The 26870-nt window shown below is 36.2% G+C and overlaps 1 protein-coding gene across 2 annotated transcripts; it reads right to left on the bottom strand.

The window, feature by feature from the left end:
- Positions 1-320: 320 nt before the first annotated feature.
- Positions 321-17118, bottom strand: LOC110785014 (homogentisate phytyltransferase 1, chloroplastic). 2 transcript variants are annotated; one of them, XM_021989456.2, is made up of 13 exons: positions 16994-17118; positions 16787-16882; positions 15434-15708; positions 15203-15286; positions 15017-15091; positions 14452-14535; positions 12573-12662; positions 2746-2847; positions 2440-2535; positions 1901-1972; positions 1710-1805; positions 917-1021; positions 321-695 (listed from the first exon to the last, which is right to left on the bottom strand). In XM_021989456.2, the coding sequence occupies exons 2-13, from the start codon at positions 16869-16871 to the stop codon at positions 654-656; spliced, it is 1206 nt and encodes a 401-aa protein (XP_021845148.1). In that variant the 5' UTR covers positions 16872-16882; positions 16994-17118; the 3' UTR covers positions 321-653. The 2 variants fall into 2 exon arrangements, with proteins under 2 accessions (XP_021845148.1, XP_021845146.1); XM_021989454.2 differs by having other exon boundaries at positions 16787-17118.
- Between the last annotated feature and the right edge of the window lie 9752 nt (positions 17119-26870).

Here is a 26870-nt window from a genome sequence, read left to right as displayed (position 1 = left end):
GGTAACTACTCCGTATTGTTCATTATCGTATCTAGCAGGAAATTGAAGATCAACCCATATAACACAAAGGACCCTGACCCGCTATAAATCCTATTAGCTTTTGGCTATGACCCTGACCCGACCCTGACCTTTACGACCCTGACCCAATCCTGTAATTTTGTATGACCCACCCCGCTAGTGACCCGCCCTGACCCGTCCAATAACCAAGCCTAGTTTAGAATAATACTATCGATTATTCTTGCATGGACCTAATCCACACTAATATTAGAGCCTCAGAACTAAGTGATTGACAAGTACTTTGGTAGTATCAAGAAAGGAGCTGAACTTAGCTTGTTTTGATCTTATTAGACTTGCGCTTATAAATAAGTGAAAGTAAGGCGAGGAGAAAAATACCGTTTTGTTGTTTCACAAAGTTTCTGTCTCGGCCTCAGGAAGTTATTGAAAAAAAAAATGCAGCAGAGGAGAATGAAAATGACAGTAATTGAAGCTGACATTTCCTTTTAAGATAAAATTCGAATATTTATGGCAATACTCGTATGATTTCAGTTTAATATCTAATGCCCCCTCCCCCTCCCCCTCAATAAAGAAAAATCCTATATGTACACTTTGTCACTAATCCGGGGAAGAAAATCATCTCCATCGTGCTTGGCAATTCACCTAACGAGTGGTATCAGCAAATACTCTGCATAAAATAGCTGCAACCAGAAATGAACATTCAGATGGCTATCAGTGAAAACAAAATAACAAAATTAACAACAATGTTGTGTACTGATGTCTCCTGCATAAGTTAGTTCTCATTACAGTGGCGTTAAAATTGCACATTGGCAAGGTCTGAGTTTTTCTTTTTTTTGGATCAGTGAGTGGCGCTTTTGAAGCAATAAGCAGTACAGTGAGATGACAAAGGTTACAGCCTTACCTTCCAGATAAACATGTAGAAAGAAGTGATTTCAACTTTGCTGCTGAGATCAGTAGACTTTGCATTTCTCCACAGCATTGTGGCCAATATACCGTGACCAACAACCTACAAGAATGGAAATGAGAGTCAAACCTTTTTTTTTTCTGGCCCTAGTCCCCGTTATCACAAATTCGATAAGAATCATCCTCATATACTAGGCCTGGCCTAGACATTGCACTTTGATGTTTCTTTCTTTGAGATCCAAATAACCAATATACTAGTGTTTGAACCCTCAAATTCACAGTAAGGGTAGGGTATTCGTGCTATCCTTTCCAAAAGTCATGTCAACTTGTACAATTTTCATTTCAGGGCGTATCTCATTGACTTCAAAACTATGAAACTAGAGATGAGAAATCATGTAGCCAAAGAGGTCATCCATATAAGTGAATGAGATCAATTTACTGTGGCGTTCGGTAACTAAAAGAGGCGGAAAAAAAGCCTTAATGAATATAAATGGGATTTCACTGATCGATGGTGATAGGTGAGGTGAATACGCTAGTTGTCATTACATAATAGTTAAGCAATGACAACCAGCAAATCTCATTCTCGACCAAGATAGCGATGATACACAGGGAATTGTACCCTAGTCTCCAGCAAATATAATTAAAACAGACAAGTCTAAACAAGCTACAGAGAAATTTACATGCCAGTTTCACTTTAACGCATGAAACCAAGGACCGTAAATCCTCTTTAACGCATGATATAATTGACATGTTGTATTCAGAATAGAGATCTGAAGCACATTGTACATTACCGTGATAAGTTTGCTCCAGAAAAAGGAAGATGATGCCCCAACTATGATGGCAACAGCATAAGCCATTTGAAGTAGTGCTATACAAATCCAAAATACCTGTCACATTTGCAATAATAGAATAAAGTTGTGAAGTCTGTACATTGCACTTCGCAAACGTTAATTTTTGTGTGTATTTCAAATTCAAAACTAACCCGCTTTTGTCCCAATCGTACGGTAAATGATCGGATACCAAATATTCTATCACCTTCCATGTCAGGTATGTCCTACATAAAGTGTGGTTCAAACTGAGTTACTAGACTTGAGCATTCATCATTGAGAATTTTTTTTACTGGATATTAACGAACCACAAGAGTAGCATTATACATCATGGCCGTTAATACATCATTTCTAAGTCATTCTAATAGAAGACCTTTTAGCAACTAAGTTGTCTTTTAAGCCACACCAAAACCAAAAACACCTGAACCAAAAGAGCTCAGTCATATGTGGGCAGTTCATACTCTGCAGAAAAAGCTTTTGACGGTCAAGAATTATGCATTAGTGAACGAATGTAAAGTCTGGTTCTAATCATGATAATCTACTTCCACCTATAATAAATCAGTCTCTTTAGTTGCCTGAATGTTCTATAGGTAAGATACAATATGGACAAGCTGAATCACATTTTCTACATTGGTTCTTGACACAGCAGTTATCAATCGATCGAATCACTATTCTAAATGGAAATGGGTTTTACCTTAAACAATGCGATAACTACTGAAAAGAAACTCATAAATGCAGTTGCAAAAATCACAGGCCTGGAAAAGGCAGCTGGTCGTCCAAAGACATGTGTCTGCAGTAATTTCACACAAATCAAACATCTTTAGTGATAATTAAAGAAGAATAAAATTTAATGAAGTTTAAGCATAGGGAAATGGCACCCCTTTTATGGAAACTATATGAAGTCAATTGTTCTAATAGTATATGACAAGTTTTGCTAGTTTTCCATACAGAACGGCCATACAAATACCAACAAAATTTATGACGAGGATCAAAGCAGCACCTGCATGTGCAGGAAAAAAGCAATTTGAACAATTATAGCCCGAACCACAAGGATACACATTGCGGCAACAACGGCAGATCTCTTCCATCTCAGCATTGGCAGCTGAAATTATAAGAAAATACCATACAAGAATTACCACTTCACACAAAAGTTCATAAACTTTAAAGCAATAAGACATCCAACTTGTGAAACTGCAGAAAATTAAACTGAAATTAAATTGTACATGGGCTTCAAGATGTTCATGTTCTATTGAATTTTTATGGTTTTATTGTGGGAAATGATTAAACAAGGAATAATAATAATATTTGAAAATGTGTTTTTGTTATTTTATATATTTATTTGCAAAACATAATGTTACATTATATAGTAACTCATTATCTAATTAACTAATGGGTTACAATTATTTTGTATATCAACCATTCACTTAATAGCATAGCTATACATAGTAAGTGTCAATTTTAAAACTCCTCCTTGACACTTAATTCTGGCATCCCAAGCTTGAGTCTTAGTTCTTCTAACTTTTGTTTTGGTAATGCCTTTGTGAATATATCAGCGAGTTGCTCTTGTGTAGGGCAATACTCTAAACTTATTTCACCTTCTCTTTGAGACTCTCTCACAAAGTGATACTTGATTTTGAAGTGTTTAGTTTTTTTGTGACATATAGGATTCCTTGCAATAGCAATCGCTGACATGCTGTCACCTGTGAAGCACGGGTACGGCAGTTTCGTGAAGTATCCGTACCGGGTACCTCTTGGGTACGGGTACGGTACGGGTACCTCATGGATACGTACCAGATTCGTATCCAAAATTTGGGTACGGTCAACTTAAATGGGTACGGTCAACATCATTTTTGGGTACGTTTCAGATACTTTTGGGCCTCAAATACAAGTACCCATATAAAAAAGGCAAAAAATTAGGTTAAGCTCCAAACTAATATTCTCTCTCCTCTCCACCTCTATTCGGGAGAAACCCGGTTGAGCACTAGCAATCTCTACTCTGCTAGACTGCTCCACCGGCGGCTCTTCATCTCTGGAAATTTGGGTAACACTAGTACAATACATGATATATTGCCCTGGAGTTCTAACCCTTTTTAATAATAGTTTCTGACTTTAATGTTGTGTCAAATAAGGTTCCTGGAGTGTTGTATGATACTTCAAAGACTAATAATGTATCTGACCTCTATTGTAATTGCTTGCTGGAGTGCTGATTCGTTCGTTTTTTTGCTTTGTGACTTATGCCTATGGTTTGTAACACTCTTTAAGGATTTATGCATTTTAAAAACTCTCTCTTTCAATAGATTATACACATTTGCGGCACGGTTCAGGTACGAAATGAAGGATTTATTTATTTTTATTTTTTTTTTGGATTTTTTTCCCGTATCCTTGCCGTACCCGTTTCTTGAAAATTTGATTTTTCCGTTTCCCGTCCCCGTACCCGTCCCGGTATTTGTCCCCGTACCCGTTTCCGTGTTACATAGGCTGTCACAAAGTAATTTTGTCGGAGTACATTGTTCTTTCCCCATATCTTTGAGCACTTTCCTTAACCAAATTGATTGATTCACAGCTGCACAAGCAGCTATGTACTTCGCTTCAGCTGTTGATTGAGCAACATTATCTTGTTTTTGTGATTGCCATGAGAATATTCCACTTCCTAGAGTAAATGCATAACCTGATGTACTTTTCATATCATCAATAGATCCACCCCAATCACTATCAGAGTACCCAACTAATTCCGAACTTTTAGTTGGTTTGTACCAGATACCTAATTCTTTAGTGCCTTTTAGGTACCTTAAAACTCTCTTTGCAGCGGAATAGTGAAGTTGACTGGGGTTTTGCATAAACCTTGATAAAAAACTTGCAGAAAACATAAGATCAGGTCTTGAAGCTGTGAGATATAACAAGCATCCAATGATACCCCTATAAATGCTAGGATTAGCCTTTTCAGCTCCATCTTCTTTAGAAAGTTTTTCATTTATAGCTAGTGGTGTTGACATAACTTTGCACTTATCCATCTTGAATTTCTTTAGGATAGCTTCTGCATACTTTCTCTGTGTTATAAAGATGCCTTCATTTGTTTGCTTTACTTCTAAACCAAGGAAGAAGTTCATTAAGCCTAGATCTGTCATTTCAAATTCTTGTTTCATATGCTTCTTGAAGTCGGCAATCATTGCTTCATTATTTCCCGTAATGATTAAATCATCAACATATAGGGATAAAATCATCAAATCTGATTTTGTATGCTTTACATACAATGTGGGTTCACTTGGACTTCTTTCAAATCCAAACTTCAGCAAGTATTCATCAATTCTGCTGTACCAAGCTAGTGGAGCTTGTTTAACCGGTATAACGCTTTCTTAAGCTTATAAACTTGATTTTCTTTTCCTTCAATAACGAACCCTTCTGGTTGTTCGACATATATCTCTTCTTGGAGATAGCCATTTAAGAATGCAGACTTTACATCCATCTGGAAAATATTTCATTTATGTTGAGCAGCTAAGGAGATTAAAATTCTTATTCTATCTGTCTCGCGACAGGAGCAAATGTCTCAGTGTAATCAGTACCATATTGTTGAGAGTATCCTTTTACAACAAGCCTTGCTTTGAACTTTTGAATTGAGCCATCTGGATTAAGTTTGGTTCTATAGACCCACTTGACTCCAACTATATCTTTATGTTTTGGTCTCTCTATGAGATCCCAAGTACTATTTTTCTCAATCATTTTTAGCTCCTCCTTCATCGCATTTCTCCATTCTTGATGTTTTGAAGCTTCATAAATAGCAAGATAACATGATTTAAATTGAACTTTGGTGACTTGAGCCGATGCATTATCTTTATATAAGTCAGCGCATTTACAGAATCCGGAGAAGATTCGACATTATTTGGAGTTCTAGGAGATCCATGTGGCGTTCTAGGAGAATCTGGTGGTAACATATCCCGTAGAATTTCATTATTGTTATTTTGCCCTTGTGTTTCATTGTTCTCGAAAACATTCCAAGGTATTGCAGGTTGCCTTTCCACTTTTTCTTCATCCCAGTTCCAGTAGGAGTTCTCATCCACTTCCACGTCTCTACTGATCGCCAACTTTCGTGTCTTCAAATTTAAAAGACGATAACCTTTGGATTGCGAGCTGTATCCTAGAAAGATGTCACGCACTGCCTTCTCTTGTAATTTGTGTCTCTTTTCTGCAGGAACATGTATGTAGCATAAAGAGCCAAATACCCTAAGGTGTTTTACAGTAGGTTTCTCGCCTGTCCATGCTTCACATGGTGTTTTATCCCTCATTGCCTTAGTTGGACATCTATTCAGAAGATACACGGATGTATTTACAGCCTCCGCCCAAAATCGTTTTGACATTTTCTTCTCAAAAAGCATACATCGTGTCATTTCCATAACTGTTTTATTCTTACGTTCAGATACTCCATTTTGTTGTGGTGTGTACCCTGTTGGAGTTATACCCTGTTTGTCTATATTGAAAACTCCAAATTATGTTGCTTCAAAAGAATTAAAGTTCCCATAATTATAATGTGGTCTTTCTTACTATGAATGGTCAATTTTTGACCTTAATTATTGGATTGATTGTGTAATGTCAACTAATTGATTTGTTGACCGTTATTACCTTAATTGCTTCCTCCATTTATGGCTAATTGATGACCAATTAATAACCTTCTATTCTTGTTGATCTTTTCGGCCTATTTAAAGGCTATTGATTCTTCCTCCAGAGACACAGAAAATTAACCTCTTCATCCTCTCCGAAAATGAAAACACAAAATCTACCATTGTTCTGGGCATTGTTTAAGGGTGTTCTCAATCTTCGTATCCGTCCACACCGGATATGAAGAGTCGTGTAACCCTGGGGGTTGATTGCCATGAGTCCGTGTGTGTAGCGGGGCAAATTCAACTTTAGGGCAGTGATTGGTGTCACACCACGACATAATTTAAGATAAGCTATTCTAATTTAATCTACTATTAGTCATATCTCCAATAATCTAAAGTTGAATTTTATTTTTATTATTATGGCTAATAGTATTGCGTTAAAACGTATTTTGTTGCTACGAGGATCATTTCGATTCAATCGCTACCGCAAGGAACATACATTTACGGTTTTTGGTTTGTTTCATCGTTATAATATTCAAGGGTTTGATAATAATAATATCAAAAGCGAATATATATTGCCGTATACGTTTAGTGTATATTTGTGCGGCTAAGATTTTCTTAGTCTTCGTCACATTATATTGCATGTTCCATAAATTTGATTCTTTGGTGCCAATTGTGTCGTACTAAGTATTTGGGAATCATAATTTTGATGTAATGCATTTATTAATCCTGAACATGAAAGACGAATAATGAAGTGTTCAAGACTCGATCAAATTGATAACCGGTGATTTTACTTCTACAGGGTTCCAAATACCATTCAAGAATTTCAACTTCTTAATTATTATTATTTTTTTGTTGGAAAATTTAGCAGTTTATGGAGTTTGTACGTTTAGACGAAATTAGTGGGCTGATTCCGTCCAACAACCATATTAATGTCTAATGAATTTTCTTCCGTTTAAGATTATTTTCATGATTTTCTCTCCTTATTTATTCCTTGATTGATATGTTTTTCCAACCCTTCTGGTTTTTGGATCATGGTTTTGGATTACTCCTTTTTCATAACCTTTGCTAATGATACATCTTTTGGGTACAGCTATAAGCAAGTTGATGTGATTAACCTTTGTTGGATGGTACATATGCAGTAATCCGGTGATGTTGTTCACTATATTATTTACGATGAAATAATATTACAGGAATACGAGGAGCATAGTTAAGGCTCTAAACAATAGGGTGTTGGTTCACCAAAATCAAACGATTAGTCAAGTTTACGTAGATTGAGTCTCATTCAATTTGCACAAGTTACTATATAAAAGGAGTGTTTACTTATTTAAACTATTTTGTGTCAAACTCTAATTAATTTTCATATAAAATGCAATCTCTTTTGCGTGGTATTTTCTGTCAACACTTTGTGTTGGTCAATGTGGGGGATTTTGTGAGTAGTATTTGAGGAAAATGGGCAACTTTTATTAGTAACGGGAATCCAAAATGGGCAATAAGTCTAATTTGAAGGATAATATACTAATAGCAGAATGGACTTTTAAGTTATCTGTATGATTACGACAATGTGTGCGCTTCCGGTATAATCTTACTCGAAATTTTTTGTGATTGATGCATTCAATCTTTGTCCTCTGATTCATCGTTGCTTATCCAGTCATAACTAAATGAGTATGAGTCTATGGTGTTATTTCCTAAGCTTGCTATCGATGGATATGGTGTTTGTGATGTATTTACTAAGTTTATGTCACGAGTAACCCCGTTAGTGTGGGGGCTAAAGGGGAATTTGGATTATAAGAGTTAATTCATGAGAACTTTTGAAGTTTGTTAGAGTGAATTTGTAAGTCATATATATTTATATATTTGTTTGATATACTTGATTCTTGAGGTATAATAATTCATGTCAAAGGTCTAGGTGAGACCGATCTGACCTCCTTACATGTTTATGATTAGCAGAAGTACATGTCCGACTTGACCAAACACTAAATAAGTTGGTATAGTTACTACCAAACTAGAATATGTGGTGCTTGGTAAAATAACCATTTTCCTATAGAGTGACCATCATTATATAGTATGTTACTAGCATATTGTTGTTGAAATTTATGCGGAAATTGTCTTCCATAAATTGAATATGCTAACTTGTTTGACGGTCTAATGTTTTATGTTTGGTTCTCGACTTAATGTTGCTTATGTGGTAAGTAGAATATGTAGACAATCTTGTGTTGCAGGTGGAGAATGTAAAGTGTTCTCACTAATCACTGAAATGTACCTTGGGATGATGGTCAAACGAGTATGTTTGAGATGTCCATTTGGGTTAATAGAAAGTGATAATTCTATTATGGATCTGAGTGTCAATGTCATTGGATTCTACCATTAGAAAAGCTTTTGGATGTTAGCTCATTGTGGGGGTAAGGTAATTTTTCTTTTTCTCCACAATGTTATTTACATATTATTATGTATGTTGGTTTGTCATGTACAATGAGTTAATTGGAATATGTGAGATCCATTGTTGGTAAAGCCAACTCCATTAGTTCCATGTGTTTTGGCTTACAAACTATAATTGAGATAGCTCGTAATGTGATTAGAATACATGCTTGAGGCATGGACATTGATCATGGAAAAAAAAAAATTGTGATATCGTGTGAAAATGAGAGGAATATTGAGATTTTCTCATCAAAGGCCTTTGTATAAATTGTGTGCTGGAGTCAGCATTAAGGAATGGGTATGAAGCCTATGTGGAGTAAATTGTGATTGATACTCGTCTTAGAAATAACTAAGTTCAATGGGTCAAACGAAGTCACAAAAGAACTCAAGTATTGTACTACAACCATTCCTATTAATAATTTAAAGTGATGTAGTACTTTTTCTACTGTCATATGTGTAAGGTTGAGCCAAAACTCTTAATAAGTGCATAGCCTTGTGAAGGTGGTTTGTGACAGTACAAACTTGATGAACTTACCTATGTGAATGTGGGGGTTACGCCCAATCCCCTATGAGGTTCCTTAGGCTAGGACCTCTAGAGCGTTCATGAAAAACCAGGCATATGTGGGGCATTGACTTATTAAAGTTCGCGAGAACACTACTTGTTTTGAGAAAAGTTTGGTGCGCTGTTGTGTTACTACAATCCCCATGCAAGGTTCAAGGGTAATTCTACCTTACATGGTTGTATGACATACTAGTATGCACTAGGTATCAATTCAAGTCCACAAGACATTGATACTTGTAAAACTAAGTATCCCTTGCCCAGAACATCTTCTTATAATAAAGCCTATCTTCTTTTGAATCATGTGGGGGAATGTTGGAGTTATACCCTATCAGTCTATATTGAAAACTCCAAATTATGTTGCTTCAAAAGAATTAAAGTTCCCATAATTATAATGTGGTCTTTCTTACTATGAATGATCAATTTTTGACCTTAATTATTGGATTGATTGTGTAATGTCAACTAATTGATTTGTTGACCGTTATTACCTTAATTGCTTCCTCCATTTATGGCAAATTGATGACCAATTAATAACCTTCTATTCTTGTTGATCTTTTCGGCCTATTTAAAGGCTATTGATTCTTCCTCCGGAGACACAGAAAATTAACCTCTTCATCCTCTCCGAAAATGAAAACACAAAATCTACCATTGTTCTGGGCATTGTTTAAGGGTGTTCTCAATCTTCGTATCCGTCCACACCGGATATGAAGAGTCGTGTAACCCTGGGGGTTGATTGCCATGAGTCCGTGTGTGTAGCGGGGCAAATTCAACTTTAGGGCGGTGATTGGTGTCACGCCACGACATAATTTAAGATAAGCTATTCTAATTTAATCTACTATTAGTCATATCTCCAATATACCCAACCGTAAGCTGATGTGTAATGCCTTCATCGTCACAAAAGTTATCAAACACATTTCATGTGTATTCCTTACCTCTATCGGATCGAATTCTTTTCATTCTACATGCACTTTGATTTTCAAGAAACATTTTCAACCATGGCTTTGAATTTCTTGAAAATAGTTGGTACTTCAAAACGTTCTTTGAGAAAATACACCCATTGCATCCTTGTGAAATCATCTATAAATAGGATGAAATATTAGTTGTTCTCATCAGTGGGTGTCCTCATAGGACCACATACATCGGTATGTACCAAGTCAAGTTTCTCTTTTACCCTCCATGCTTGATTATGTGGGAATGACTCTCTATGCATCTTCCCCCAGCTGACACCCTTCACAAACCTGTTTTTCTAAGGTCACGAGTGGCAGATCTCTAAGCATATTCTTTTTATGGAGAAGTTGTCAAGCACGAAAATTATAGTGGCCTAGCCTTTTGTGCCATAACCAAGAGTCATCATGCTCCATTCTATTTACTTCTTCTTTTGGGTTTTTCCATAAAAGAGGAAAACTCTTATTTTGCATTTGAACTTGGGCAATCTCTTTCCCTTGTTGATCATATATGTTCAAAATTAATGGAGTATCCATTTTGCATCATCTGGGGAACACTCAACAAATTTGAAGCAAGATTAGGAACAAACAAGACATTTTTTATATAACGTGCTCCCTTCTTTGTCTGTACCGCTATTGTTCCTTTGCCTTTTGCCTCTATAATGGAGCCATCACCCATTCTAACTGGAGTGTACATGGAAGTATCAATGTCGATGAACATGCATTCTGTTTGCCATGTGATTTGTGCAACCACTGTCAATTAGCCACACATCTTTGTTGATTCCTGAGGATTGACATGCAACAAATAGTTGATCTTCAAATATTCCACTTTCAGAAACATTTGCTTTGGCCTGCTGGTCTTTAAACCAACAATCTTTTTGTTCATGGCCAAACTGTTTGCAAATATTACACGGTATTTTGTCTTTATTCCAGCAATTTTTCTCCATGTGGTTTGTTTTATTATATATTCCACAAGGTGAAATTTTTCCTTTTCTTCCTGTACCAACTTTCTCTTTGGACATTGACTTATTCTTATAATTTTTGAAGTTTTGTGATCTTTGTTTATTCTTTGCCTGAAAAGCACCCTCCGATGAACATCTACCGGAGATCTTTTGTTCATGTGCTTGTAAAGACCAAAATAACTCTTGAGGAGATAATTTATCATAAAATTGAATTAAATTTACCATCAAGACTGCAAAGTACTTTGTTAACAACTCTTTTATCGGAAATATTACCATCAAGACTGCAAAGTACTTTGTTAACAACTCTTTTATCAGAAATATCATCACCATAGATTTTCATTTGGTTTACTAGATCTATGGTTCTAGATGTGTAATCTTTAATTGATTCAGATTGCTTCATTTTTAAGTTCTCAAAGTCTCTTCGAAAATTTTGTAGTTTAATAACTCTTACCTTTTCCGAGCCATGAAAATCTTCTTGGAGAGTATCCCACAACTCCTTTGCCGAAGTAGTGTTTATGATTCGTGGAAAAATCGTCTCTCGAATAGAAGAATGAAGATATGCAATTGCTTTAGCATTCTTTGTGGTTTTCTCTTTTACTAAACTTTGTTGTCCAGTAATTAATTGTTGTCCAGTTAATGGTTCGGGAAGAATATATCCTTGTTCAACTATTTCCCATAAGTCTAGAGCAGTCAACAAAGCCTTCATTTTGATGCACCAAAAATCGTAATTATCTCCCGTGAAAAGTGGTGCAGTGCAGAAGGAATTGCTGAACTAGATGAAGCCATGCTTCAAATTATTATTATTAGTATTTTTTTTTAGGCTAACAAAAAAGTAGGCCCGAAAGATCAAGATAGCTCTGATACCACCTGATGGTTTTATTGTGAGAAATGATTAAACGAGGAATAATAATAATATTTGAAAATGTGTTTTTGTTATTTTATATATTTATTTGCAAAACATAATGTTACATTATATAGTAACTCATTATCTAATTAACTAATGGGTTACAATTATCTTGTATATCAACCATTCACTTAATAGCATAGCTATATTTCAAGGAACTTCCCCATTCAGAAGTGCAGTTAAATATTCAGTCCATATAAAACAAATATCAGCTAGCTTTTTAAAGCTAGCAAAACTAGCAGCCAGATGCAAAAGAAGATGGTTTACCATCCTGTACTAAATGGATACAGACTGGAAATAAGTTGTTGTGGAACAATGATCACACCAATCATACCAAGAATATTTCAACTGAACTACCATTGTTTGATTAGTCAACCACCAAACAAACAAGGAAAACCAAGCATCACAGACATGTCCCAGACAAACCACTTTAAGCATTAAACCTTACATTTATTGAATACGCTGTACCAAGCACGAAGCTAACAGAAAGAGCCCAGAATAAGGGCCATGAACCCACAACTGACCACAGCCAAAAACTCTGCATGATAGACAAACAAATAAATGAGAAAATAGTTAAATGATTCAAGAAATAGTTTTGCCTATAAGTCTATAATCACCTGAAAGAAACCCTCAACTTTTCCTTGTTACCAAAAAACATAAAAATACGTAGTCACTAAGGTTGATATGTCAGTAAACAAGCAAAGTATCAATGTATCATTTTAGAATAAAGAAGACAAAATTCTTATCTTTACTGCTTTGTAGGTAAAGTACTACCCAAAACTTTCAAGGCAGTTAAAACCTGAAATGGGAAGCTAGATGGTATCCACTCATACATGATACACTCCCTTTTCAGAATTTTTCAACAGGTAAGAGGTAATAACTAAGTGGTTGCCACCAAAAGCAGTCTCCTTACAAGGGTAGTAGCAGCTAGAAGTTGTTCTTCTCTATTAGGCTTCTTTTCTTTTGACGGAAAACACTTTCCCGGAAAATGATTTCCGATCTACCTTTGATGGAAAACAACTTTCTCGAGTTTCCTTTTGTAAAGAAGGAATTCCACATTTTCCTCTCTACTCCCTTACATTTCTTTTTCTTATCTCCCATTCATCCTCTCATTTCCACTTCCATTTTCTTTCAAAGATCAAACCTCAAGCTGAAAATTTAGGATACACAAACGGAGCCTTAGTTTGATGATGCTGAACCTTGTAAACCAGTGACAATGAGAAAGTGTGGAGAGGAATAGGGAGTTCATCTCTCAAAGATCAAACCTCGAACTGAAATTTTCAAAACTGAGACAGATACATACCTTTACTGACTGGATTTGACAACATCGGTCTCAAACGAGCAAAGGATCATACAGGGATCAGACAATGTTCAAAGTTATGCCTTGTCTTGGATATCTATACAACCCTCTACTAAAAGGGTTGAGACTCTTAGAGTTGGTCCAGTTATACTAGGGACACAGAAAATTTCAAAAACCAGAATACAGAAGCAGTTGCCGCATAATGCTGGACTAGTTTTAGCTTATAATGTATTGGATGCATACGTTGGCAGACATAGGGGTCGATGAAATGAGCCAAACTGATATAGTTTGGAGAAAGTGATCCTAAAACATAATATATGAAGGGGATGGTCAACTGTAGAAATACGGGAATGGATCATTTGGTGTTGAAATAAGAGATTGGTAATGACAACACTGTTTGGCTAATAGCTTTGGAGAGGAGAGGAGAGAGGGGAATAAACAGGAAATGGGAAGAGAGGGAGGACATCATTCTCTCATTTCAACAACACAAAGAAGGAAAGGAAGGGCATGGAAAACTGATTTTCCTTCCTAATCCATTTTAGATATGGAAAGATTTAGTTTACCAAAGAAGGAAAATGGATTCTCCTTGGTCTTTATTCCCTTTCCTCCTCTTCCCTAGTCCAACATAATTACTTTTCAGGCAAAAAAAACCGATTCCTCACTCCACCTCTTCTCTCCTTCCTTCCAAATTCCCTCATCTTGACACACTCTTGATTTGGTCTGATCACTCTGATCAAAGAGACTAAGAAATGTAGAAAATTCGAACTTGGAGTTGAGAAAGGAAACCTAAAATGCAATGAACATAGATGAAGATAACATTTTGGGATGAAGAACATACAAAGCATGGACATGAATGACAATGTAATGTCTACAAGAAGATGGAAAGAGCAACCAATAAAAGGGGGACATAAAAATACAGATCATCAAGTAAATGTCTGTAATGTATATAACCCACAAGGCTGAAAGCATCTATTAGGCCAACATAAATTATGTCTTCATTATCAGCAGGGCGATTAGAGATTCTTACCAATATGGCAAATGATGTGACAATGAAGATGCCAGTTGCTGTGGAATATTCACCAGAAGCCAGTGGAAGATATGGTTTGTTAACCTGAAACCATATTCGTGTGAACACACATTAGATCACATTATTCATGTCAAATGAACAACTTCACAATATGGATCTTACCAACAGCAGGGTCTGTAAAGGTCCATATATATAAAGCCATAAACCTAAACAGCCTAAACTGATAAAGATGTGGTTGAATCATATTAATAAGTAGGAATATCAAATTAAATTACAGTATCGATGTTGCCAGCATTAGCTCTTAATAAAAGATTCGGTAGCAGGAATATGATGTATGTTTTTGAGATCTGGTATGTAGTAAAGCAGCTCCATGCGAGTTAGATACCTCATCTAACTGTTCTAGTAGGAGCTAAGATCGCCAGATAGTATCTATATCAACTGAACTAACATCATTATAGAGATAGCATTAATCTCTCCATAGCATATTCTATTATGTATGAAGGATAAAAACAGATAATTATAATGCGAATAGATGAAATTAAGGCGAGATATTCCAAGTCCCTACCTTGTCTATCTCTATGTCAGATATCTGATTCAATCCCACGATGTATATATTCATGAAAAGAGCAGCAATGATGGCCTGAAGAGAAACACAAATACTTCACTGAGCAGAAGAAGCATGTACTCACAGAGAAGAGACTCCAAAGCTAACCGGTTAAAGCGGACAATTAACACATATATCCAGCATTACCTCTAACATTCCAGTGAAAAATACAGGAGATAAATCAGAAAGCTTCTGCACTGCAAGTAGTGAAACTGACACTATGCTCAACGTCTGTCATCAAACAGTAAAACATTCAAGTTATAACTGATTATAAAATTCAATAGAAAAGGCATATAAGTAAATAAAAATAAGGCAGAGATACAACATAGTTACTTGTTAGTAAGACAATGAAAAGGTCAGAACTGTAGAGAACTCAACTGTTCCTATAACCGTGTGAGGCCTTGAAAACCTATAAAAGGCATCCAAAAAACTAGTAACTGAATTCCAAAGATTCTTGGAATCATAAACGTTTGGCTCAGATTCAAGCGGCTGCCCTCCGCATGCAACCACCAGGCGTTTCCTACAATTAGTTGGGCACAGTATAGACTTCTTTTGGTCAGTTACAGTGTGACCCTCAACTAAATATCGCTGGTACTTCACACTGCAAATTCCCTCCAAGGGACTCCATTCTTTACACCTCGAGCCTTGGATTGCTAGATAAAAAACATCAACCATAACATCAGTACACATACCATTTGCAAAGTGCAGACAACCAAAAGGTTCGTTTCATACTACATTGTACGTTAAAAAGCTTTGGTGCCAGATTACAGGCACCATCTCAATGGCTCGGAAGGATCTTGTTTTCTATTCACTAGTGTAATCGTAAGTTTCAATCGTATTGAACATGTTGCCGGATTTATGCAGCAAAACACTAGCACAAAAAGAATACATAAAAAACCTTCGGGCCAAGTTCTGCACTTCTTGATAATAAAACAGCAAAACTATTAACTCGAATATCAGTGAGACTATCAAATCTGACAGGGTACACATTTGTGTACATAATTATATTTGTAATTAGTTTATTTAATTACTAAACATAGCCTTGCTAAACCCTAATTATTGTATTACAAATATATTTATATACACAAATACATAGTCTATCAAAATCAGACAGCTTCCTATTACAATGAAACTTGCTTTCTACCCCTCATAGTAATAAAATAAATATTGATGGGAACATCAATACATACTACACCAGTCTATTATGTTGTGTAAAATAACCTTAAACAACATGTAATTTGAATTGAAGGGAGAACTAAATTACCAAAAACTAATTACAGTTCCGAATTCGCTTTGTCTACAAACAAGGAAGAACAATTGAAACTACATCCCTTTACCCCAAAATGAAGCTTATTATTGAATTTTACAACAAATAATGATTTTGTGCAGCCATATTATACTGGACTAATCTAGTAACAGCATCATGCAGCTCTACAACTTAATTACTCCGTATTCAACCCACATTCCAAAAATGTAAATAAAATTAGCAAAATACAACAAATTAAACCTTAAAACCACCCACATTTAAAAAAAAAAAAACTGGGTTTGAACAAGAAATCAACAGTAGAGGTGGGTCAAGGGTTTTCCACTTTTGCAGAATCCCATAAAACCCCACATCTTGGAGGCCTATTTTAAGCAAACCCGGTAATTAAAATCAATCTTCAAAATGCAAAGTTTCAGGACAATAATACTTTATAATTAAAATTAAAATTAAAATTAGAAAACCCTTACAATTTCTGAGTGAAGGAATATGAAGAGCAGCTGGAAAATTGTGGGGATTAGACCTTGTAAATGACCCAACTATCAATGAATCCATCCTTTTCCTCCCTGACTTGATTAAGAAAAGAAAATACAAGAAGAATGGAAGAAAATTGCTTGACAAAACACAAAAAAGCTAGGAGAAGAGGACGCTTCCAGTTGTAACAACAACTCACTGACCTGATAGTCTGATAGGAATACTTCAAAGTTACAGAGTCACAGTAACTAAACACTGACAAAGTGAGGACTGAGGAGGAGGATGACTCACACAGTGTCTTCTTCTTTAAAACTATTGCATTAAAGTACAATTGCTTTAGGGGGGAAATATAACTTTTTTATTAGTATGTCAGTATCAATAAGAGCTATTTTCTTGAATATTGTTTGAAGATTCGTAAATTCCTAAAAATACGCTATCTTTTCACTTATTTCCCACTCTACCGTCTACGTCAGCAAGAAAACCGGTCAATATTCTTTTCTATAAAATCTACAATAAACCGCTATCTGAAACAGCGGTTTAAAGGGGTAAACCGCTATCTGAAATAGCGGCTTATGTATTTAATGAACCGTCATTCCAGGTAGCGGTTAACCCCTTATAATAAAACTTATAAAACCGTGCGGTTTTGTTTTAAAGCAAACCGCTAACTCAGATAGCGGTTTATACCATTGAACCGCCATCTGAGATACAGTTTGCTCAGATGGCATACTTTTCTTTCTCCCTTGCTAACGTGGACAATATGGTGGGAATTAAGTTAGAAAGTAGCGTATTTTGAGAATTATTGAAGGAAATCGCTCGTATCAATAACGCAAGTTACTCTTATTGATACTCTATCCGGCTGTTTTTTTTTGTTTTTTTTATTTTTTTTACGTTTTCTATTTTAGGTGTCTTATTTCAACGTTTAGAATATTTTCATTTATAATATACCATAAAAATCTCTAATATTCTACTACCTCCGTTTTATAATATACCATAAAAACCCTTGATCCACCTCTACTGTTGATTTCTTGTTCAAACCCAGTTTTTTTTTTTAAATGTGGGTGGTTTTAAGGTTTAATTTTATAAAAATGGGGCGAGGCAGGCAGGGATGGGGAGGGTTCAACACAAAATTCACACCCTCCCCCATCACCCATGGCGATTTTTATACCCATCCTCGTCCCATCACCCGCCAAACCTAACTCCATCCCCACCTACTTGGGGCAGATGCGGGGCGGGTAGAGCTGGCAAAAATTGACCCAACCCACCAACCCAACCCGAACCCAACCCAATAATAAAGGGTTGGGTCAAGATTTTCAACCCGTTTAATTAAATGGGTCAACCCAACCCAACCCGTTTAATTAAATGGGTTGGGTCAGGTTGAAATTTTCAACCCGAAAACAACCCGTCTAACCCGTTTAAGTGCAAGCAAGTATGTAATATATATATGTATAATGTGATTTGAAAGATTTTATTTCTCATTTTCCTTTCAACATTGAATAATTACTTGACGTTTTGATTCATGTCAAATACATATTGAAAAATTACTTTTTGCAATGAGATATACAATAACAAAATCACCTCGCAATTCTATAGTCAAATCAATTTACAATTAAAAGTGGGAAAAAAAATTAAACGGGTCAACTTCATGTCAACCCGTTTATAGTTGGGTTGGGTTGGGTTGAAAATCTCAACCCGTTTAATTAAACAGGTCGGGTTGAGTTGGGAAAATCTCAACCCGTTTATAAATGGGTCGACCTGATTTCGACCCAACCCAACCCATTGCCAGCTCTAGGGGCGGGTCTCCCGCGAAACCCGCCCCACTGACATCCCTAAACATTGGTTTAGAATATGGAGTACTTTGTTACTCCGTATTGTTTAACTAGGGAATTTTAATTTTTTTTTAAATTTTTTTTTTATGGTTGTTGTGTTGCGTCTATCACATGGCTCTATGACTAATGACTCTATCAATATTGCTTTAAACGGGACTCTTACTAAAACTGAGATTTTGCCAATTCCCCTTAAATACCTTTTGTCCTATTACTTTATGTGATGTGAGTAATTCTCAACAAAATCAAGCAAACGGAGTTTCCCATGTGAGTTAGCGGTGTTTATTAGCGGATATCCGATATGTCGGATATCCGAAAATACTAGCGATATTATCAGATATCCGAAAATATTAGCGGGTACCTGATTAATCCGGTCTGGTCATGGGTATCCGGTTTTGTTAACCTTTTTTTTTTTTTTTTAAACACTCAATTATTTGTTTAACGCATAAGGGAAGATATATGGGGGTGTTTGGTTATGAGAGGTTTGAGAGAAAAAGAGCTGTTTGGGGTGAATTAGAAGTTTGACTTTTAGGTAAAGCTTATTGAAAGTGTTTGGTTAGGAGAGGTTTGAAAGAGAGTTTTGGGGTGAAAAAACTAATTTTGAAAAAGCTCAATATAAAAGTTTTTTTGCAATTAGAGGTTTGAGAAAGTGGATAAAAATGACTATCTTGTCCTACTATTACCTATAATTACAACCACTCTAAATATTGGTACCCTACTAGATTCGTTTTTGGTTTAATAAATTTTATATTAGTACTTTGAAACAATTGAAATATATTGCAACCATGCTTGAAATATATTGCAATCGTGCTTGAAATATCATTAGTAATATTTCTCTATTTGAAAAATATTTATTATTAAAAAAAATTAATTTAAAATAATTTTTTTTAAAATAATTTTATTCAGTCATTGTTTATTAAAAAAAATAAAGAGAAAAAAATTAACACGATAAACTATTTGTCTAATATTAATAATAATAAAAAAAAGTATGTCAATGTCTTTAATGGTCATTTTACATATTAAACGACTAACGGCTATTGGCTAATTTACCAAACACTTTTACACTAACAGCTAATGCAACCAGCTAGTCAAATTAGCTAATACAAACAACTAACCGCTAAAAGATAGTCAAACCAGCTATCAGTTAACGACTCCTAACCAAACAGGCTACTACCTAGAACCTTGAAAATATTACAATCCTTTCCAAAGTATAGTACTTCGTAGTTCAGTATATAGACCAATAGCAACAAATAAATTAAACCAAAGTAGAGCAACCAGCAACAAAAATAAAAGAAATAAGAGTAGAAAAAAGGCAGCTAAACCGAGCAATATAAGAGTAAATCAATTAACCATTACTCCATTAATATTTGCTTTAGAGTAAGATCTACTTTAATAAACCAACAAAGAGAGAAATTAAATCAACTTGCATGTGATTGAATTTCTCAATGAGATCGAGTGAGTTTCTAAACTTTAACAATAGATTAGCTAGGGAGAGTTGGGAGAGAGATATATTGAAAGCGGCTGCAAGCATCTACGGAGTAGATAAATAGCAAATCCTATAAGCCACTTAATTTATTTATTTATAGTTTTTTTGTAACGGGAAACGGGTACCCTATTCCTTAAAAAAACGGCCCATGACCCGACCTGGAAACCTGATTATTTTTCCAGGTCGGGTACCCGACCCGTTTATTTTAGAAAAAACAGAAAAACACCTGGTTTATTTGTGTCGGGTCAACGGGTAAGCAGGTCGGGTAATTTTGAACACCCCTAATGTGAGTAACTAACGATCTAAGGTATATTGCATAAAAAAAAATTACTATTCTAAAATTACTATTCAAAAAGTACATAATATCCCGTATAAATACATTTAATGCGCGAGAGTACGATATTGCCCTTTAAAAATGACTGATCATGGAAGCTTGCCGAAGATGAAGATGAAGATGGGTAAGGAGGGGGTGAACTTCTAAAGGGGAAAATACGTAATATTATGCATGAAATGCAGGTGTCATTTAACAATCCCCTACATTGTCCTTAACTCCCTGTTTGCCTGAGGTGGTTAGCTTTTAGATGGTTTGACTAGGTATTAGATGTTAGTTTTTTGTATTTTCTAGTTCGCCTACCTGAATGAATTAACTGCTTATGTAAAAGTGTTTGATGAATTAATTGTTAATTTAAATTGAAGAGAGTACTAAATTTCCAGGAACTAATTACAGTTTTGAATTCGCTTTGTCTACAAACAAGGAAGAAAACAATTGAAACAGCATCCCTTCCCCAAAAATGAAGCTTATTAGTATTGAATTTTACAACAAGGAATGAGTTTGTGCAAGCATATTATACTTGACTAATCTAGTACTCCTTCCGTCCCATAATTATAGTCCCGTTTGATCAAAAACACGGATTTTAAGAAAAATGGAATATGGTACATGAAAAAGTGGAATAAAGTACAAATGATGATTGAGTTGCATGAAAAAAGTGGAATAAAGTACATGGGAAAGAAAATATAGTACATGGAAAAATGGAATATAGTACATGAGTGGGGTTTTCAATTCATTTTTAATTAATATAGTACATGGGAAAGTGGGGACCTTAATAGCCAAAATAGAAACAGGACTATAATTTTGGGACGCCCGATTTAGAAAACAGGACTATAATTTTGGAACGGAGGGAGTAACAACATCATGCAGCTCTACAACTTAATTATAAGGAAAAATTAACAAAAAGAATCCCAACTATCGTGGTGTTAAAATGGGCACACCATTTTAACCCAAAAGTCAATAAAACCCACTCAAGCCCAATATCACTTACAAGGCCTCAAAGGTCCAACAAGGCACTATATAAACCCCTCAAGGTAAAAGGGTCATTCTCTAACCCTAGAGAAGCCACCATACCCTCTCTCTCCCCAAAATACTTTCAATTTATACATCAATTGTACTGACTTGAGCGTCGGAGGCTCCGCCTCGAGAACCCCCCCCCCCCTTTGGCCTGGAGTTCATCTTGCAAGCACCGTACATGGCTAGATCTCAAGACACCAAGGACGCTCATACCATCGTTTCAACCCCGAAACAATTTGGCGCCGTCTGTGGGACGAGTACAATAACCCATGAAGATCTATATTTTCATACTATTGTGTTCAACCGCAAAAATGTATGGAAATTTGAAATAGCCGACCAGAAACTGCTGCTTGTCAACAAATCACGTTATTAAAATGGGTAGTGTGGTGGAAAATATTGTTGCTACATTTTGGCTGTTCAATAGGCCTCAAAATACGCACGACTATTATTATGAGTAGTCTAATTTCTTTGATTTACTCAAAAAAGAGGAAGCAAAGGAGCTAGGCAATGAGCAAAGTAAAAAAAACGAAAAGCGAAGTAATTAGGCTTCACCACTTCATTAAAGGCATCTAGTGAGACCAAAACCGAAGGTAACCAAAAGAACGAGTCGAGGCAATCCAAGGCTGAGCCGAGATCAGAGCTAAGGTTATCTACAAGTGGTCCAAAACGTCAGCCTGGTAAAATTCGCATTGCTCATTCGGTCATTTGCGATCTCCAAGCTAAGTCCCCTCCTTTATATTTGATGCTTTGCTTCATCCTACCATAACCAATTTGGTCTGATAGTTTGGTAGAAAATAAGTGAATCTCACTTATCAACTGTTTGACTGACTTTCTGGACCTTGTAAAGGAACTTCCTCGAACCATATTCCAGACCAAAGTCACTTGAAAAAACGCCTACCAGGCTTTTGATAAAAAGCTTCAATGAAGTCAGATTCACATTCATGCTACTATTCTTCAGTGAGAGGTCATAATTGATTTCCCAGAGTATAGCAGCTCAGTGCCGAGCATAGAAGCTCAGTGCCGAGCATAGCATCTCCGAAGATAATAAATGATGCAAGAACTCACTCTCGTCTCGATCAAAATGCTCCAACATTTGTGATACTTCATGATATCATTACTGAGTGGGCTTGATCGAAATGGGCTCATATTGATTATTCACCAAGGCATTACTCGGCTACGGACCAACATATTTGAGTTTATTATAGCTCCTCAATGCAACCTAACACAACATGCTTACCATGCCTTCATATTCATGTTTAATAAAATGCCGAGGAGACTCCTTCAATTTTAAGCTCGAGTGTCTCAAATGCCTAAATGAAGCTCGGCCACTACGAGTATGCAAACCTTTGTCATATTTATCTCAGAAGGTAAATAAAGGTGATGAATTATTAGGTGAAATCCTTAATCACTAATAATTAAAGTACATAAGTCAAAGGTGGGCAAGTGGAGGAGAATTAAATGCAATGGCTTCTCCATGTTGAGTCCCTGTCAAAGACCTAATTCTAATGAGCATGACTAATGCTGTCAGAAGTAAAGTATCCAAGGTCAGTACCGAAGCTCAGCTCCCGAGCTAAGGGCCAAAGCTCAATGCCGAGGTATAGCTCAACATAGGAAAAGCAAAAGCAATTCGGTGCCGAAGCAAAAGTTCAGCAAGTCGATGCCGAGGTAAATTGGGTAAGCAAAAGCAAGCCAAGGCAGAGCTCCCAAAGCTCATTGTCGAAGCTCATTGTTGAAGCTCATAGCCGAAGCTCATTTTTGAAGCTCATAGCCGAAGATCCGATGTCTGAACAAAAGCAAATGCTGATGCTTAGTTCCGGAGGTTCTTGCCAAGGGTTCTTGCCAAAATTTTAGTGTCGATACTCAGTGTCAAAATCAGCGCCGAAGCCCACTACCGAAGTCTGTTCCCAGCAAAGCTTCGCATCTGAGGTCTTCGAGGCTAACTCGCCGAGAAGAGATCAGCTCAACAGAGATTGGAGCCGAGGGAAGCTTCCTAAGGTCGACGAGTGTGGCATGAAGCCCGACACAAAAACCCGAAGCAAGTAAAAAAAGCCTTTCCGAGGGTAATACCTCTTCAGATACGAAGGAAGAGCTAGAGCAAAGTAGAGACCAATATTTGTCCTACAAAAGAAGATTCTGACTTAAATTGTCAACTTCTTTTTCAATCAATGCTGACTAATATAACACTCTGGTGGGCCAATCAAATAAAATAACATTGCACAATCATATTGCAAAAGGAGTCTCCTATTTCGGTTGGTGGGCCAAACAAAGAAAGACAAACAATGGGCTTCGACATTCCAATGGCGGAAGTTCTGATAATATCTTTCTACTGAGAAATATGCCGAGCAATATGGTGGGCCAAAGAAATTGACATAGTTTGGGCTAAAAACAAAACTGAGAGGCCCAACCTCAAAGATAAGTCCCCTCCACCTATTTAAGTTTTATACTTTATATTTTATCAACATATAATTTACTTGACTTGATTAATTTGGTAAAATGCAAGATATTCTTGGAGACTTATTTTGGCAATCATTGTCTAATCCTAAGTCATTTTGCAAGAGCATACACCTCAAATTATTTATCATGTTCAAAACGAATTATATTTTCATGTTTGATAAGCATAAGTACGCTAAATATATAGCTCAAAATTGTGTAGCCTCGTCTCATACTTTTTTGCATAATCTCGTTTGCCTTGGCATTTATCTGACAACGATAAAGCATATTAGCCTAGCATACTTATATTATAATATTCACTTGGTCTACCAACAAGACGACTAAAGCTCATAGTTGGTTAAACAATCGAGTAATGACAAACTTTGTGCATTTTTAAGATAATATTCCATCAAATGGTCATCTTAGCACAACTACATTATACTTACCTTTTCCAATGCCACCCATAAGTCGACCGAAACTCAACTCATGAGTGGGGGGGCATGTAATACCTCGTATTTTTCTGAATTTATAAATATATTTTATTATATTTATAAAGTATTTTTGAGATTTTCAGAAATTAAATTTCATTAAATGCTAATTTAAATGTATTTTTATTTAAATAAAACAATTATTATTTTATTAAAACCCGGAATGTTTTAATTAAATTCATTTATTTCTACCAGGAATTTATTGGGCCGTTTTCAGAAAGTTTGAATAAATTCCAACCCAATTTCGTTGGCAAACCCAACTAAAACCATGAGCATTCAATTGTAATTTAACCCAAACCTCAAGCCCAATTAAGTTTCCTAAAACCTAAGCCCACAAGGATGGGGTAACTATAAATACAAACCCTCGCATTGAAAATCCCCCACATAATTTAATTAACTTTCTCTCTCCTCTTTTTCTCCCTCTCTTCGTCCGGTCCCTTGCCCGCACACATGAGCCCCGTGCTCGTCGTGCCGTTGCTGCGCCCCCATCCCTCTCGTTGTCCCTCGCTGCCCATGCTCGTGCCTCTCGCACAGCACGCGAGCCTCGCCCCTTCGTGCCCTGCTGCCTCTCGCGCACGGCCTCACACCCTCACACTCGTCGCTCGCCTCTCTCTCTCTCTCGCACTCACCGCACACAACACACGCTAGTGTTGTGTTGTGTTGCGTTGTTTGCATCGACGAGAAAGCCCAGCCGAGGCCTTGCCTCGCCCCTAGCCCCGCTGCACACACGCGAGCCCTGTCCCGCGCTTGTGCGTTGGCTGCTGCTTGTCCGCGCTCGTCTCTGCCCGCACGCACACACGACTTCGTGTGTGTCGTGCACTGTCCTTGTTCCGAATAATTATTTTGCGCCCAATCACATCAAATTCGTGATTATACCGTGCTATAGGCCAGTTTGATATATTTCTCTTTTTCCTTGCCTATTCTATTTCAATTCCGTATTTTTAAAATATTTATTTTGATTATTAAATTGCTGGGAACGGTTATGAACACTGTATTATAATGTTTTTCGTATTGAATTTCATAAGGATGATTTTAATTACATGGAGTATTATTTTCCGATTTAATAATTATTTAAAGTGTCGATTTTTATGGCAAAAACATGATTTTTATGCTTAATCGTTGTTAGGGTATTAATCCCAACCTATTAGGCAATCATTTTAGATAATTTGATGTCAAATTAAATTATGGGATTCAACTTAAATTTTCAGATTTATCAAAAGGACTTAAAATGTCAAATTTTAATGATTTTAAGGTCAAAGAGTCAATATTTTACTCTAGGGCTTGAGTTGACTATTTGAGACTATTAATTAATTAAATAACGATTATTTCCTAACTAAAACAAGGGTTTTAGAATCTATAAAAGTTGCTGGAAATTTAGTAAACACGGATAATAATTCAGTTTTCCTATTTTGATTATAGGAGGAGATTTCTAGCGTTGAGTCGTGATTCGCATAGTGGCCCCCGTACTTAGGTATTCCAGGTACGTGCATGACTACGGTGACCACTTATTCCATGAGGACTATATGATGCGTATTGATTGTGAATCATGTGAACTTAAAGTGTTGAGAATTCATGTTGAAGTGTGAACAAGCATGTTATGGTTTATTGATGCTTAATGAAGCTTTGTGAACAGTCATGTTGTGACCTTTAATAATTGTTGAATTAAGTCAAGCATGTTGTTCAATTTGATATGCATGTATGAGTGTTTCGCATGCAAGTTATATTTATGCTATTTTACGGGATGTCTAGCATACTTTGAGCCGAGTGTTTATGCGTCAATGCATTATTTACTCTGCCACAGTGTAGAATATGTTAGGGGAGTCTATGTGAATTGAACTAAGGATTATTCGTGCTATGGGAACACCCCGCTTGTTAATAGACAATGTCGGGTTATCTCAAACAGTGTTTTGAGAAGAAACAATGGGAGTAATATCACTTGAGTCCTATGTTTGATCACAAGTCCTAAAGGATTAAAATGAAGTATTAATGTTTGATTGCTTGCTTTGTTGTTGAGTTTTGAGTCGCATTGTACATAAAATATTAATTAACGTAAAGTGCAACTCAGAATGAGCTTCAAAACTCTTGGAACGTATATACCTTGAGTATGAACAATGGGGGGAGTCTTGCCAGAAAATTTGTACTCCTTGAATGATACAAGACGTTGTTTCATACTTCTTTTTATGCTTCTATGGATTGGAATTCCTGTCGGTATGGCCCGATTGTCGGTAGGAGTCCGACTTATTATTATTTGGTGTATGGTTGGCTCCCATCACCCTTTTCTTTCCTTTCGAGGATACTTTATTTTACCCGTTCGAAGCTACTTCTTAATTAAACTGTGAGTCAAGAGTCCTGTCAAGTGTCGAGTCTTGTCTCCATGTTTACTTGTTTATTATATGGCTTTTGCATGTGGATTATTTAGTCGTTGAGTGAAGCATGTTAGGATAGAACGTTATTCTAGCTTGTTCATACTCAACTTTTGCTGACTTCGTGCTTTATGTCTTTCGGTCA

This window comes from Spinacia oleracea, chromosome 2, assembly GCF_020520425.1.
Source record: "Spinacia oleracea cultivar Varoflay chromosome 2, BTI_SOV_V1, whole genome shotgun sequence".
Taxonomy (NCBI): Eukaryota; Viridiplantae; Streptophyta; class Magnoliopsida; order Caryophyllales; family Amaranthaceae; genus Spinacia; species Spinacia oleracea.
The sequence above is the reverse complement of the archived record's forward strand: the minus strand, read 5'-3'. Positions and strand labels throughout refer to the sequence as shown.